This window comes from Symphodus melops, assembly GCF_947650265.1.
Source record: "Symphodus melops genome assembly, chromosome: 3".
NCBI classification, from domain to species: domain Eukaryota; kingdom Metazoa; phylum Chordata; class Actinopteri; order Labriformes; family Labridae; genus Symphodus; species Symphodus melops.
Window position 1 is genome coordinate 19889267 of NC_136693.1, and position 17337 is coordinate 19906603.

At 37.9% G+C, this 17337-nt stretch overlaps 1 protein-coding gene across 1 annotated transcript; it reads right to left on the reverse strand.

Annotated features, from left to right (window-relative positions):
- Positions 1-4997: 4997 nt before the first annotated feature.
- Positions 4998-15370, reverse strand: kcnk2a (potassium channel, subfamily K, member 2a). The gene is made up of 9 exons (XM_079338690.1): positions 15079-15370; positions 13341-13447; positions 13055-13167; positions 12185-12275; positions 11826-11943; positions 10773-10933; positions 8697-8883; positions 8093-8232; positions 4998-5785 (listed from the first exon to the last, which is right to left on the reverse strand). Coding segments are annotated over exons 1-9 (1251 nt in total). The 5' UTR covers positions 15080-15370; the 3' UTR covers positions 4998-5452.
- Positions 15371-17337: the final 1967 nt, after the last annotated feature.

Sequence of the window (17337 nt, forward strand, 5' to 3'; positions counted from 1 at the left end):
TACTTGCAGCAGATTTAATGAAGCTCATATCCTGTTGGAATGAAGATTGCACTGTCTGACTGTCTGGCTGTCAGGGTTGTCTTGCCAACATGTCAAAGTGTTTGAAACCTCTGTGATGCCTATTGTTTCATAAAGAAAATTGCAACCTAGATATGCGTCATTCTGTCACAGGATCATCTCTGCTCTCACCACCATCCTCTTGAATGGCGATATTATGTTCAATTACAAAGAGAATGAGCTATTATTGGTAACCTGTCCGTGTCCCTAGCCTTTTTTTCAACTGCACATTTCTGAATTGCCTTCACGAGCTAAAAATACAAACCATTATGAAAAAGTCAAAAGCAGCTGGACGCCTCACTTCTGTAATTACAATTTTTTGAAACATTAACCTCCCTCAGGTGAATTACTTTCAAAGACACGTGGAACAAGGATGGTAGCACGATGGAATCTCAAAAACATGGGTCCCTCTCCTGACCACTGTGAAATCTGAAGTAGAAGCATTTACTGAAAAAAATGAAGAAATATCAGCCTGTTCAAAAGCCTGACCTCATAAAGACTCCATCAACTCACAGCATCATTAATATGCGTCACATGCTAGAGGTTAGAGGTTAAAGTCACCTTTTGTCAATAAATTAGCAAATATACTGTATATACAGCTTTAATTGATTAGGGACCAGCAAGTTTGTTGTCAACAGGTGCCTTGCGTCTTACAGGGGCATTTCACCCAGTTACTCATTAATGGTTTCATGATATTGGTTTTCTTGCTGCATTTAAAAAATATGTCTGCTGGGACTCATTAATGACCCAAATTAGAGGACATTTTGCAACACATGTTTTAGAGTAAGAGGATAAATCATTGTTGTATGTTTTTGATGAGCGGTAGATGAGAACAAAATCTCTATTGTTTACTCCCAGTGAGGCTACAACTAGCAGCTGCTTAGCTTAGCTTGTACGAAGAGCACATTCAGAGGGAAACCACTTTCTGGCCCTTTACAAAAGAAAAAAAAACCCTGTTAATATGCACTTTGCAAACTTGCTCACCTAAAACTTTAGAGTAAAAAAGTAATGAAGGCCTTTTGGATTAAGGTTTGGCAGTTTCACCTGAGGCTGTTTGATGCTGGGAACAATCAGTTCATGTCTCTTGTCATCATGTTGCATCTTGACATTATGGTGTCAAGACTTCGTAAACTTACAACACCATAGGAGGAATACAACCAATGCTAAAATCATGCTCTTATATTAATGTCTTGAACATAAAATTAAAGGAAAGCTGAAACTGATGAATATAAAACCACTCTCTGTTGAACTCTGACCTGACGTTATTCTGAACAGTGAAGCGCAAACAAGTGACGCATCAATAACAACAACATATTTTTGACTTGATATTGCTTTCAGTGATGATACTGAGCTGTACAAACCACAATTGTTCTGTGGCAAAACTTATTTAGTGAAATCTGTAACCTGATCTGTGGTTCATGCATCCTCTCAGCCTTGGCTGGTGATATGAGCTCATGAGCCAGTGTACTGTAACTGTCTGACTGCGCTGTTGATTCTAGTCTGTACTTCCTGCTTTGATAACTTCACCTCACGCATCATAAGACCTGCTGCTGCCGGCCAGTCACACTCATAGGACTATCAGGAAGCGAAAACTCTTAAAATTATTCAGTGGTTCACCAGCTGGGAACTGTGTGGGAGGAGAAAATCCTGGTTAATGTGCCTACAATTATTTAACAAAGTCAAGTCTTTGCCTGAGGGAATAAATGGAGTTGGTCATTTAGACACACACATAAAAACAGTGATTTACACCATTAAAAGTAACTTAATTCTAACAACCTTATCAATGACTATAAGGAAGCATGTAGAGTTCAAATTAAATGTGTTTCATTTAAATCTGAAACTCATTAGATTATATGCCTTTGGGACTGTATTGTGATTTTATCAGATTTAACTGATAGCATTGTTGGAACCTATCAGCTATAATCTGACATGCAAATGTGCTTTGAGAGAGGTGATTAAAGGGGTGCTTAGGAAATTCTGGCCATGATGTTTAGATAACCGAGACAAGCCTTGTGACCTCCATCGGTTAAACATCTTAATTAACTTCAATAAGTGGAGGTAAACTCCAGGATGTGTCGGTACACTTTGACCACCACAGATGAGTGTGCACGCAGATGTAACAGACCACACTTCTGACCACACTGTCTGTATAGCTTCATTGGGTAAGAGTTACCAAAGGTTGTAAACCTCTACTAGAAAAGGTAACTATCACTCCTTTTTAGCCTGGAGATTTTGCATACATTTCATCAAAATAGTTGGCTCTTCTTAAAAGGTCCTAAATCACTCCTCTGACCCACACTGTTCATGCAGCAGTATTTTAGGAGAAAATAAAGTTTGATATCACAGCCGATGTGTAATATTATTAAAAAACATATATTTTTTTCATTTTGGAAGAACTATCTTCTTTTGTTTGTTTGTTTATCTCTGAGGGTGGTAGAGGTTATTTATATGACACATATTCTTCTGTATACACAGATCCGATGGCAAAGCTTGCACACACTCACTTACACAGAAAACAGAGTAAGAATTCAAATCTGGTTTATTTTCAAGTCATATAGAGTACAAAAATCTTTGTTAAGTTTTGTTTTGATACGCCATACAGACATAGTTATTACAATGTGTTCTCCCACTCTTACATCAGTGTAAAAACAGTCTACGAGTACAAACATACAGTTTAGAAAAATACACTTTCATCATCCTCTTCATAAAAAGTAATAACGCACCGAACAGATTAGAAGACAGTGAAAAGGTTAGTTTGTTCATTTTGATGCGGTAACAACAATGTCATAAAATGATAGCAAACAGAAGGCAAAGGCAGACTAACCAGACAGTGAAATGACACTACTGTTTCCATTCAGTGTTAGTACTGAAACATACAGTCTGTTAAAGTAAACATCAAATAATCTATACCACATCTTTCTATCTGTCTACTCATCATGTCAGCGAGGATTTATGAGGACTTGGATCAGTCAATGAAATAAATCCAAAATATTTCTATGGTACAATTTGATGACGACTGAAAGTGATGCGATAACTGTCATACTTATTTCTGATGCCCATTTTCAGACTTTTTTCCAGCTTTTCTCAGTATATTGCTTGTTTGTTGGGACTATATCTATCTTCAAACCAAACTATATCTATCTTCAAACCAAACAGACATAGTTCTTTGTTTTTGTTCTGGTTGTGTCTGTGGCTAATAATCTGAGTCTTAATTTCCCATGCTTGAATTATTACAGAGAAAATGTTGTGGGTTTTAATGGTGGAGTCAATGTCACATAACAACAAACATCCTAGAAGCCTTCTGATAGGATGGACTGGTTGGCCGTGAAAGCTTTAGCATGTTGTTATGTTCAAAGGCTGTTAAATAAAAGTGCATTTTCAATGGCAGGTGCACATACTTAAAAAAAACACCAACTGTGCATGAAAGCTGGGCATTTTAACTGAATGTATTTTTTTCTGTCACAATTAAACTTTCCTTTCCCATCAATGTGCAAATCTGCCAATACTCCTGTTGGAATAAAAACTCAAATCAATATTGTAAACAACAGAAGTTATGAAATTATTGTGTTTTTCTTCCTAAACCATTATCCTCCAGTCCTTTATGAGTTGATAATAAGAAATGTTTTTACATGCTAAGAAGCCAACTCAGCTTTGTAGAGTTAAAGCAGCTTTGGGTCCGTCAGATTAAACTTGGAATAATAAACTGTATCATAGGCCAACATGATAGTGTGGCACATCGTTGAATACTAATATTTTAAATCGTCATTTAAATTAGTATTTCTGTGGTTCAAAGGTGAACTGATTCATTCCTGTGTTGTTCTATTTTGTTTAGTTTCCCAGTACATTTAATAAAACAAGTCAAGCCTTTAACAGTCTACTCACTTATATACCATTATATTATTACAGAGTAAACAAGAACTTTGGATCCAGGCAAGCAGGACATTGTGTGTGAACAACTGATTAGGACTGTATTTAGAAAAAAATACAAACTTTTAAAACACCTTATTTCATCAGGTGAAGCGAACAAAGTGGTCACAGAGTAAAGCACACATGTTAGTTATTGAATCTGTTGTCCACCCCACAGTGTGTTACGCCTGCCCTGGGTTTTGGTAAAGTAAAGAGTTTAAGGCACAGCAAAAGTTTGAAGAACGTCCTCACACAGACAGTCGAGGCTCTGATGATGCCATTCAAAACTAAAACCAGGATCAGAGACACGTTAAGACCACTTTTGACCATGTCAAATATACTTTTACAAGTAACAAAAGGGGAACATAAAAAAAGGCCCAAAATAAACACACGCAGAATTGTCTAACAGTGCTGCTTTTCAGTCATACTCGAGGCAATGATAATAATTCTTAAAAAACGGACTTCTTAACAACAACGGATAACAAAATCAGGATCCTACCCTGTAACCAATTTTACACTTAAATCTTCTCCTCTACAAAATGAGCACCTTTAAATCATCGAAAAAGACACACAGCTATTTCAGCTTGATCATCATCATAGTCCTGACATTTTGTAGTTCAATACAACAAACTGCTCTTTCTCATCTGTAGTTCAGTTTCAGTCTCTCTCACAATCTTAACATCTTTACATTCTTTATGTTTTTGGCACAAAATCGACTTCTCCCTGTCACAGTCAGCCATCTTTGTACTGTAGTTCAAGCATCATTTTCTGTCTTTGCAGTTCTAAAATCATCCCTTGACATGTTAGACACATCTCTCCAACAGCATCCATTGTCTGAGTAAACACCTTACTGAGATTGCCAAAAGCAACCTTTTTAAAAAATATGGCAGATAAATAAAGACACTTAATTCAACCACATATGTAGTTGTATATACTGTATTTCTGTTCTACCATATAGCCTACAGCAACTGCACTGTCACATGCACCTCCTGCCTACCTCCATACTGTCAACTGCCCAATCAAAAAAAAAAAAAGTTGTCAAGCTGTGTAATAAAATTGCAAACTAAATTCTTAATATTTTAAAATAATGAAATTCTGCAAAAATTGAGGCCGTAACATTTATCTGACCTTTAGATACAGGGTCACCAAAGTGTGCATTTATGCTTACAGTTGGTAAGAAATGAAATATTTCCTGCATGAGTTAACAGAAGAGACAAAATTACCAGCTTTGCATTATTCCATTCAAGTTTGTCTCTTGTCCGATGTGTTCTTCCTTTTCTTAGTTTTGATGATGCGATGAGGGGATAAAACAAGACATTTACAAAAAATCCACTGTGGAGTTTTTCATTCATGTGGAGTTGTAAAGACGTCCCTCCTGGCCTTTTATTACTTTGTTTTGGATTAAAAAATACTTTATTTGGTCAATTCTCTCAGCTGTGATGACATTAACTAGATAGGAGACCTTGAAAGCTTGTTGATTGTCCACTTTCTACTTGACATGTTCAATGAACTCTCCCCTCTCTGGATCCAAGCCATTCATGAAAGCGCCTCCATTTCTAGCTAGAGGTGCTGTTAAGCCCTGCAACCCGGCCTCCTTCTCGTTTTTGTCCCGTTCATCATTGAAATTGACCGACGCGGTCCTCTTTGGCAGGGTGAACTCAGGAGTGGGGCTGAATCCCAGCTCTGAGGACAGTTTGCGTTTAATTGAAGCAGCACGCTGAAATTTGTCGTAGATCTCAACGCTTACACGACGCCGTGTTTCTTTGAACTCTGCTGAGACGTTAGCCGTCCACTCGGCAGCATGTGCTCGGATCTCTCCGACCTGCAGAGAGAAGGAGACGGAAGTAATGAGTGGATAGTACAGGGACTCATAAATTCTAAAGCTTTGGATGGGTACACAATATGATAACCAACTCAAACATTCTTCAGCTTAGTTTGAATGGCTCTTTTTCACAATGTCACTGTTTCTAACCTCCATGTGTTGACAGCTCTTACTTAAAAGTGACCTGTTTGTGTATTCAAGGACACTCAGCATACAAGCCTTCCATTTGATGGCCATACAACCATATCCAATTAGTCACATCCTTGTTCGCCTCTTTTTAAATGTTTTGTCTTGTGTGATAATGTGTATGAGTCCCTCACAATCTGATGAACACGATGGCTGTAATGTATGACATACACACATGCACGAACACACACACACACACACACACACACGCACACACACGTACACACAGCTTGGTCCTGGAAAGATCCAGGCTTTAAACATTTTAATGTAGAGATGGTGGGAGTCAGAAGCACTGAGCTAAAGTCTTTCAAAGAGTGACGGTGTCACAGACCTGGATGTCAACTCAATTAGATTAACACAGTGTATCTGTAACTACGCAGAACTGCACAGTGTCAGATCATTCAGCCATGGAACATTTGACACACACACTGGGGAGTTCACCATTATAAGACAAAATAGTAGTATAATATGTATATTGTGATGGAACAGCATGGTTTGTGTATACCATTATTCCACCAACATTATCAGACTCACTCTGTGACTGATTCTAATCTGAAAGGAATTACAGAAGCAAAGTTGACTAAATGGAAAGTGGTGATTTTTGTGGGGCCCAAGGCAAAAAATCCATTGACAAATTTGACTCTCCCAACAAGATGCCAGAACACTCATTCAGAAATGTATTTCAAAGACACTTGACTGCTGTAATGTTTATTTTCACTGGTCTCCCAAAACATTGCTACAAACTTAATCTTAAACTCTGCTGCAAGACTATAAACTGAAACAAGACACAGAGATGGATCATATACCAGCTTTAGCTTGCCAGCACTGACTTCAAAGTTCTTTTAGGATTAATTTAAATTTTACTCAGCTTTAAGTCTCTTATGGTTTTAAAATACTTTGGGGGTTTTTTTGGCAGTCCCTCCCCATCTTAGATCTGCTGAAAATAATCAATAAGAAAACCTCTCACACAAATAAGAAAATATGCAGCTCAGTCTTTTTTTCTACTTTTCAAAAAAATTCTAAGACTAAACTGGTAAATGGTTAATGGACTTGAGCTCAAACTAAATCACTTTTACAACACATGTCACATCTACCCATTCACACAGTGATGGTAGAGGCAGCTATGGTTCGTGGCCATCAGAAGTAATCCCATTCACACACATTCACACCCTGCTGACAAAGCAACAGGGCCAACTTGGAGTTCAATGTATTGCCAAAGGACACATTGACAGATGGCTACAGGACCTGAGGATTAAACCCTCAACCTCCTGATTTAAAGTTGATCAACTCTACTAACTGAACTACAGCTGCCGTACATTCATAAATGAGATGCAATATGTGATAACCTCTAAACTACAATTTGTAAACGTGTTTACACATCATTGATGTATTTATTCCACTCATGTGGAAATGTACTGTGTATATGGACTTCATCATCATGACTTATTTTATAACCTATATTAACATGTCTCATGGTAACAACACACACTTGTAACAGAGGCTGGTGGTGTGTCACAGCAGGACTTCAGCATGAGAACCCATGGGGAGCATTAGTGAACACAGCCCACAAACACCTACAATGTCTCATGCATCAACACTTTTTAGGCTCCAGTTGGAAATCAGAATTATTCAACTAATCATGTCAAAACTAACAAGTCCCACACACATGATATCATGTTATGGTCAAAGATAAAGTTTTCTGTGTTAAACTATGCTATAAGGGATTTAAGTTTGACAGCCAGGTTAAAATGTAACCTTTGTGTTCACCTGTCACTGAAACTCAGCGAAATCAAAACAGAATAACCTGTGATGTTTCCAGATGTGTTTCCTGATAAGGACATCATCACACATTATCTTTCGTCTCTCTCTGGTGATACTCACAGTAATAGACTGCGACTGTGAATGTGTTTGCATCGCAGACAGTCCATTGGATTACAAAACTATTTTATCATTGAAATCACGTTAAGCAGAGGGCAAAAGTTGAGGAAGGGACGTGGCAATGTAATCAAGCAGCGCAAATCCTTTATTTGTCACAGTGTTTAAAAAGAGAAGAGAAATGAACAGGATAAAAACATAGAAGTCAGATATGACATGTAAAAATAAAATGAAGGAGTCTCATACCTCTTCTTTCGTCCTCTTGGAAATGACCCTGAACCAGTCCCCAATCATGCTGAGGATGGCAGCAAAGTAAGCTAATCCCACCAGAATCCAGAACCATACAACTGGTTTGTAGTAATCCAAGTACTCTATTTCTGAACCACCTAGACGTAGAAACAGAGGAGCAGAGACACAATGACGGCAATATATCCAGCAGAATCATACGATAGTTTAATTCCCAAGGGGGAAATTCTGGTTCTGGTCACTCTGTTATTCCTGAGAGATGCTTCTCACACACACACACACAGGCCCGACTCACACACATGCACAAGCAGAACCTGGGGTCATGCATTAATGGAGAGATGTCAGAGTGCGGCAGCCCTGAGCTGGTGTGGGTTCGGTGCCATGCTCAAGGGCAACTCTGGAGTGCTCGAGAAGAGCTCTGGCACCTCTCCAGCTACCAGACCAACTTCCACATTCTGATCTGCATCAGGGCTTGAACTGGCGACCCTCCGGTTCTAAACCGAAGTCCCTACGGACTGAGGTACTGCTGCCCCCAAAAAATGAAATGTGATGCAGAGACTAAGGTTTGTCTGCATGGGTATTCAATCACGAGTTATGTTTTTACCTGCCACAAAGTCACCAAATCCTATTGTTGTCAGGGTGATGACCACAAAGTAAAGAGACTCCAGCGCCGACCAGCCCTCGATGTGTTTAAAGATGGCTGCAGGGAGCGTTACAAACAGCAGACAGCCGAACAACACAAACAGCAGGGTGGAGATCACTCGGATCTTTGTCTGACTGATGTCCCAGTGCTGCAGAGGGGAAAGAAGTGAAAAATAAATGGGCAAAATGGTGAATTTCACCATTGTACCCCTACAACTTCTACAGAGATCTGACGAGTTTGTTCTGTTTGTGATGAAACCAACTGAAAACATTTTATATCTTGTGTTCGGGGTATACAGTATACGGTGAAGAAACTATGCTCTGAGACCTTAAATTTGCTTGCTTCTCAAATCAAACAGTTAAATGCACTGTGCATTAAAAGAGAATTTAGAGTTTAGATCCATTTTCAATATTTTAACCATCATTTTCCAGTATTCAAAAGCTCCTCAGTTGATGTTAAAATCACAGAAAGTTGCTCAACGTTTTGTTGAAGCCAAAGTAAATGAAAAGACTTTTTAAGAATTTGATCCTTACTAAAATTACCAAAAAGCATGCCAACATTTGTTTTGAGAATTTTCTGAAGCTTAGTAATGCTTGCTTGTAGAAACATTATAAGGTTAGATTGTGCACAACATGTACAAATTCCTCACTATGGATTTGACCCAGGCCATCAGGCCTTAATTAGTGCATGTTATATCTCTACTCTCTCTCAAAAGTAAAAACGGGGATGTCTTCTTTTGGAATTTCACAAACTAAAGTATTTGCTAAAAAGGTACACAGATTTCAAATGAAGTTGTCCAAACATTCATTCAACACAATATTTCTTTCTGGGCTAGACACATAAGAGACAAATCACTTTGTTTCACACATTTTAGTCAAATGGTAAAACAGCCAGAAGCTAAAAGTAGTAATTTAATTTATTCTCCTCCAAATTGGCCCCCTGAGTGCTGAAGTGGTAAAACCCATTCTGGCTATATAACAGTGAGACTTTGAAAATAAATGCATACACAAACACCCTCTTTCACAGTGAACATTTGCCCTCTGCCCTCAGTCTAATTACAGAGTCCCTTAGGAGCCCTGAAAGGCAGAAGGAGCCAGCTACTTTAAATTATTCATTCTGGATTCAGAATTTTATTCAAGAATAGAAAAGTAATCATTTGAAACACTAACTTTAAAGTCTAAAACCTGAGCATAAACTGTATGAGCCTTTTAATTTTATTTCTAAACCTGCTCCCATTAGCAGTGTAAGGACTGTGTCAAGCTCTTAGCTCCAGTATCTTAGCTGGAGAAAGTGGGATTTACAATGTAACCTCATGATTCACCATTCATTTTTGTCCTGGTTTCTGAATCATTTCATTCTGCAGATAATTTGATTGATTGCTGACAGAGCCATGAATTCTATAGCTCAGTGGGGTCTGAATATAATATCATCGAGGGTTTTTTCCCCCTCTTTTGAAACTCACATCAAAGTAACCATTTGTTAAAATGAATGAATTCTTTCCACTTTTAACACATCAATCTGTGCACCTAGTTAAATCTGAAGTCTGCCTTTGTTAATATGATCTAAAAGGGCTGTGTTGGTAGAGATATTGTAGAGAGTGCTTTGCTGTAAATTATTCAGACTAACTTTTTCAGACTTTCCCCTTGTAGACCCAAAAATTGTGTGCTCCCTTCTTTGAAATACAGCACAGAGCAGATGTATTCAAAATGCATCCTGATAGCCAAATTAGTCCCTGTGACATCTACAATCTGGCACTTTAATCAAATATAGAAAAATTATGAATATGTAAAGAGTGTATACTTGAGACATAAACGTGTTACTTCTCATGCTGTTAATGCAGCCATTCATATGGTGGGTACATATGGCATAGGTCAGTAAATTTATTAGTGTATGGTTTTATTTTTGGCAGAGCCTAATTTTCACAAGTTTTATATATATATATATATATATATATATATAAATTGCTGTTGTAAAAAGGCCTTTTTGAGTTGTGCATAATGCATTATGTGTTTGTCGATGTTTCTCCTCCAGACTCACCACAAACATCTTCTCCACTCTCGTGATGCCTTTGCCAAATATGGTGCCAAGCTGGTCTCCGACACCAGCCAATAGGAACCCAAAAAGAGGAATCCCTAACAACGCATAGACAATGCAAAAGATCCGACCACCTTCTGTGTGGGGAGATATGTTTCCAAATCCTGCAGAGAGAACAGAAATAAAAACAGAGTTAGAATATTATATATCAAAATTTAAAAATTTCCAACACAGAGTGAAGCTGTTTACAACAATATTAAAAAGTGAAAATGCCATATGTACCAAAGAGAACTGGGGAAAATGTAGTGAAGAGAGACATAAGAAACACATAGTTACACACATACGGTCAATGTATGGCCATGATTACAGCACTGAGATAATGACAGATTATATCAATGACGCAGATACTTAATCAGTGAACCATTTACCTCACAAAACAAGATGATATGTGAAAATATTTAGAGAAGTACAAAAACATGTTCAATTAAAATAATCCTATTTAAAGGCTGGGTTGGTAATTTTATCCGGATACACTTTTTAAGATTTTGGTTGAAATTCTCTTTAGGTCATGACAGAGATGAATAATTCATGTGCTCTGAATAAGGAGCAGAGAAAATACATCTGTAGCAGTTGTAAGCCTGTAAAAAGTTTGACCAATGTCTGCCAAGAGGTACCAATTTCATGAGCCAATCATGCTTCCCTGTCTCCCTCATCATTCTCTACCCACATGCATGCACAAGCCCACACTCAAAGCATGAGCTCAGGTCGGCTTCTGGACCAATGACGCTTGTGCATGTAAGTTGAGGGGTGTTGCTTTGGAGAGAGCACAGCGAGGAAGGGGTGAGTACAGACGGAGCAATGAGCTAACGCTACTTTCAAAATCATACTAGTTTTTGAAAATTATTAACCATGCCTTTAGTTATGTCAAAGACAAACTAACCCTGCAAAATCAATTATATAAATCAGTATTTTAGAGTGTGTGTGTGTGTGTGTGTGTGTGTGTGTATTTGTCTGGATGCATGCATGCATGCGTGTTTGTATTTGTGTGTGTCCTACCAATGGTTGTGATAACAGTCCCAGCAAAAAAGAAGGCAGAGCCCAGGTCCCACAGGCTGCTGTGATTTGTTAGTGTTCCTGCAGGATTAACTCCTGAGCGGATCGCAGACACAACTTGCTGCAAGCAAAGAACATGTTCTCTGTTTAATTTGTTGTTTCATATCAAATATGAAAAGATACCTATAATATGACCTTTGAAGTTCTGGTAGAATGAAATGACAAAATCAGATCTTAACATGTCCTCATTCTGCTCTGGTTTAGGAGCTGTCTATGGTGCTGAAACCACTGCAGTTCTGCTACATTACATCTGTATATAATACATCCATTACTTATAACTATTTGTGTAACATCAGTCTCACCTTTACCAACTCCTCCAACTGACTGTGGTTGACACAGGGATGATTGGAAAGGAACTCCAACTTCTGGGTCAGGATGGCCAGACGCTGGGCACTAAGAGAGACGACATACGAAAGTAATTATAGATGACAAATATCATTGTATGACTGCACTACACGTTCTTCAATCTTTGCGGTGATTGTGTTCATACAGTAACTGTAAAAGTTGGTGAGCATTTTGAGTCTCCATATTGTGGCTCCTGAAAAGTTAAGTGATTGCAAAAGTATCAGCTGCTCTTTGAACTCTGTTTAATTACTGAGGATTTTATCAAAGCAATGAGCTCTATCTGTACTACACTTGACTGTTTTCAAATCTTCTTCATCCATAGTCATCGATGATTTCTTTGAAATCTCAAGCAGAAACTGGATAAAACATTATGTCCTCCAGTGATTTTATATTAGGCACATAAAGACTTAATTTAACAGGCCCTGGTATTGAACCCAGAGGAACTCCATATCCATAGCTTACCATGTAGATTCATTACTACCAGGTTAGTTTTCAGTTTGGCAAATGTGACTGCTGATTTTGGGTTCAGTTTTAGCTTTTGTGTTTCACCAGGAGAGCTTTTGTACCAGTAGTACACCCCTAGTTGTGAATCACTGACTCATACAAAGACCAAATTCTCAATGTCTCGGGGCACACCACATTTTTAAAAAGTTAAAAATCTGCAGTTTTATACAGTTGGAAACTAAACATAATAGAAAGAAGAGAGAATGTCAATGACAGGAGTATGATGGGTAAAAGGATGGACACATGCATAGAAAATGGGTGAAAGGATGGATAGATTTTTTGTTGGTAGGCAGATGGACAGGTGGACATATTTACTTACATACCTCTCATGAGGCTGCTCCAGGGACTTGAAGACAGCTGCTCCCATCACCAGGTACAGAACCACCAAAAGAAAGATGGCTGTAACTGTCTTCCATTTCATCACTGTGGTAACCACCTACAACACATCAACTGATCAATAAAGTAATTTACATATGGTAGTCCTCCTGGAAAAAAGTTAAGCGAAGAGGAGTGTAACGATAGTTTTTTTTTTACCAGGGTGAAATGAGCACCTTGTAAACATAACAAATACAAAGTACTTTTCAAACCTGGACTTTTTTTTTTTTTTACCTCGCTCTCCTCACGGGGAGTCATTGTGATTGGCTTTGTGGAGAAGGAGAGGCGGGGCTTGGTGTTGTGAGTGGCGGATTTAGGGTCCAATAAGTCTGGAGCTGCCACTGTCAGGAGACATGAGAAAATGGCAGTGAAATATTTTCTTCCACACTTTCCTCCCTCCTCCCCGTCTGTGCTCTCTTACTCCAGTCAAACACACTTAGCTGTTAATTTTAGAACTTCTTATAAATAAATCACCAACCAGGACTTTAAAGGCCCTTTATATCCTAACAAGGGTGAAAGTATGAATCAGGCACAAGCATTTAGTCCTCAGGCTTCTTCTCTAGTCATACTTTAACACTGGGATTTGTTTTATGCATGTGCGCTTTTAAAGGATACAGGAAATCGTTGAAAATACAAGCTAAGCTAAAAACAGGAGAAGAGAGAAAGAAGGGCACGTGAGTCTTGTGCATCTTTAATTTAGGGGGTTAGAACAATTTGAGCTGCTGCAGTCTTTTTAGTTTGTGAATGAGCTTCTTACAAGATCAGGTTTACTAATGTAGGCTCACCAAACTGAAAACATACCAGAGGTTTCCAGTTTACTTTCTTACTTTTACTCTGTTTCTCTACCTATTTGTTTAGGGAACATTGTTGATCTACCTCTTATATAATACTTGTTCAATTTAAATAAGCCTCAAATTACAAATGTAGTGATAAAAGAAAAGTAACATATATTTTAGCTTAAAATACCTGTACATGCTCAAATACACAGCAATGCTAAAATTGATTTCAGATTTTGAAATGACAGTAACTTTTAACCACAAATAACAAATCAGTCAAACAGCAGAAATAATGAGTGTCTGCAGAGTCAGCAGAGGACAGATGATGTTCTGAGGTGAATGAAAGACACCAGATCTTTTATACTCAAATTGTAAAAATGTGTATAAACATGCTTAATAAAGGAATGTTAGTTTAGAGATGTTTGTTTCATTTAAAATACATGATTTAAGGTCAACCCTTACTGATATGATATATGGAATATGATATATAAAATGAATACGACTGCAAATGTAAAGGCTCACTTACCTAAATCAGTACTCTCTACTTTTTCAGGACATTATACTGTATTCACAAGCTGTGAGGCAGTTATTTGTGCCTTATTTATTAAAGGATTTAAAGGATTATGTCTTAATGTACAACATTTTAAGAGTGCATTTTATAACAAAAGGCTATTTCAAATGATTATAGAATTGCGCAGTTTGGACCAAAATTATGCATTGTAAACATGGATGAAATCATCTTTTATCAGGTTCATCTCGTGCTTCATTCTGTATCCTGCAAATCACTGAGTTTATTTGATTTTATCTTTAAAGTAAGAAACAAAGGACGAAGTGCATTTAACAGATGAAACTCTAGCGGTTTGGCGGCATATAGGAGGGATTTGCGTGGGTTATCTTTAAGTTGATATATTTCAGCTAGATAAATATTTAATGATGAAAACAAACATGCAGGCATTGCAGCTGTGCAGGTTGCAGAGCTGCATGAGTCAAAGATAAACACCCACAATGATCTTTCCCCCCTGTCTAAATGAAGTAAAACTTGCATAAGATAGATACAGTATTAGTATTAGTATTATTTGTTTTTTCATATTGTATTACACATAAACTACATTACATGCATAAGCCTACACCGTTAAAGCTAGTTCCAAGTTCACAACCCAAATAAATGTGAGTTCCCTCTGTGTGTGAGAACTTACTCCTTTTTGAGCCTATCCGATGCCCTCCGCTCTCCTCTTCTCCTCATCCGACGCTCTCACTATGTTTAGGGGAATCTTTCCTCCTCTGCGTGTCTCCTCCCTGCGGAGCTGAAACGTGGAGATGAACAGGCGCTCCGTGTTTCTGCTGCTCCTCTCCTCTACTTTTACCGGGCTCTGATGCTGAGTTGCTCTCGGTTGTTCTACTGCGTCCTCTGTGTGCCAGTGCAAAGAGCTTTCCCCGGTCCCCTTCCTCCTTCTGCACGTTCAGCTCTCTTGTATCCACCCTGGCCTGTCTGCGCCCTCGCTTTTGAACGCCCCAGTGGAGCGATGGGACAACACCGAGATAAAGGAGGAGGAGAGGGGTGGAGAAATTACTGGAGGGGTGGAGGTGGGGGACACAGGGGGTGGATATAGGGGTGCACAGAATTGAGAGGTAATCCCTTGGGGTCTCATTCCTAATCTTTACTGAATGAAAAGCATGTTTATAAACTACAGATAAGGAGCACTTTTTGACCTCGTACCTCTCAATCATTTTATCTCCACATGCATCCGTTGTATATTAATGATACAGCACGGTAGTTAAAGGGACATCATATTTATGAAGTTGTGGTGTTATTTGTATCAGTTTAAAGGATTAAGATCTTTGGCTTACATTTGTACAATAACTGATGCCAGCTGATATTAGTAAAGATAAGGGGACATAAATGCACTAATGTAGTTTGTCAATAATTTCAAGCCACGATAGCCCCCCCCAAAAAAATAAAAAAATAAAAAAATAATAATAATAAAAATAAAATAAAATAAATAAATCATTGCAACAAGAAACAGGACATGTTTCATTTGTGTCCTTGTTGTTACATCCACAAAGATTAACCTTGTGACCTTGTAGGAGGTCCCAAAGTCCTTAATGTGTTATTGATGTTTTTAGAATAAAACCCTGTAAGACCGGACTCATGCTATAGAAATGTTCTTTCAACCTAAACTATCATAGTTTCTTTAAACTAGGTTATCTTATTTATGATCACACTCATACACTGCAAGCACAACTTACATTTAATTCACAGCTACACCCATTTTTAAAATTTCAGTCCAGATTCATAATTAGTTTTTACTTTTTTTGTTCTGTAAAGATCAGAAACACATCTGCATAAGGTTTTTAGCCTAAAGCACAAACAAATAAATAAACAAACACATTAACATGATTGACATAAACAGTTGCAATATTGAGTCAATGAAAGGTTAGTGTTGCATTGGTTTAATATATGAATTTACACATCTAAGACGAGTACCTACTGTTTGACAATTTGAAGAAATTACACTCCAGTTTGGCCAGAACCATCTGTGAAGTTAACATCTCACTGACTTAAAGATTGTGATTAAAATCATATAAACATTTTTGATTATGACACACCAATTAAGGCCAGGCAGGTGAAGAGACTGCAAGTAAATGTGGTGTTTAGTAAAAGGATGTATTGTTTCAATTATTACCAAGTCATTCTCTTCCCTGACTGAAAGAGACACACATGTCATGTTTTCAAAATGGTCTTGTTGCTTTTTTTAGTGGCATCGTGTTTTGTGACTTTTAGTAGTTGTGTCACTTTGTGCTAATTTTGTGTTGCATCACCTTTCTTGTTGGTTGTTTTTGCTTTTGTGGTAGTGTTTGATTGACTCCACTTCAAGAAACTTTTTTTTTTTTTTTTGGGGGGGTGGGGGGGGGTCATCCTGATTGCCCTCTTCTGTAATTTTACTATCCTTTTATATTACATAGAAGTAGAAGTTTATCTTGAGAGTAAACATTATCAGCTGCATTGTGGGTCAATCGGTCACATTTTTGAATTTTTTTTTTCTACTGTACAATCAACAACAAACACAATCATCCATTTCTGATGTCACACAAGTCATTCTCCCTTCATTTTCCTTTTCCTCTGTTTCATTCTTGTCACGTGTCTCCTGCTTACTCCTCCACGTCTCCTAGCTCCTGATGAGAACATAATAGCAGTTTAAATGTTTGTGTTTCCACCTAATCACTCAAACGTCCAAACATTAATTACACGCCTATTTATACTGCTAAAGATAGATGCACTTTGTGTGTGTGTGTGTGTGTCAGTGTGTGTGTGTTTTCATACAATATTTATTTAGTCTTTTAGAAAGAGACCACACTAAGAGCCATGGTTTTGCTTCAACTTGAAACTTTGCATAGCCTATACCTCCTAGTAAGTGTAGATGGATAGACAGCCCAGACAAATAAGAGTTACAGTA

What these genes read in the sequence shown, in the direction of transcription:
- kcnk2a (XM_079338690.1), bottom strand. An exon ending in CTCCCCGTGAGGAGAGCGAG is followed by an intron (nt 13,168 to 13,340) that starts GTAAAAAAAAAA and finishes GATGTGTTGTAG; the next exon opens with GTGGTTACCACAGTGATGAA. An exon ending in CCAAGAGGACGAAAGAAGAG is followed by an intron (nt 5,786 to 8,092) that starts GTATGAGACTCC and finishes TTCTCTCTGCAG; the next exon opens with GTCGGAGAGATCCGAGCACA.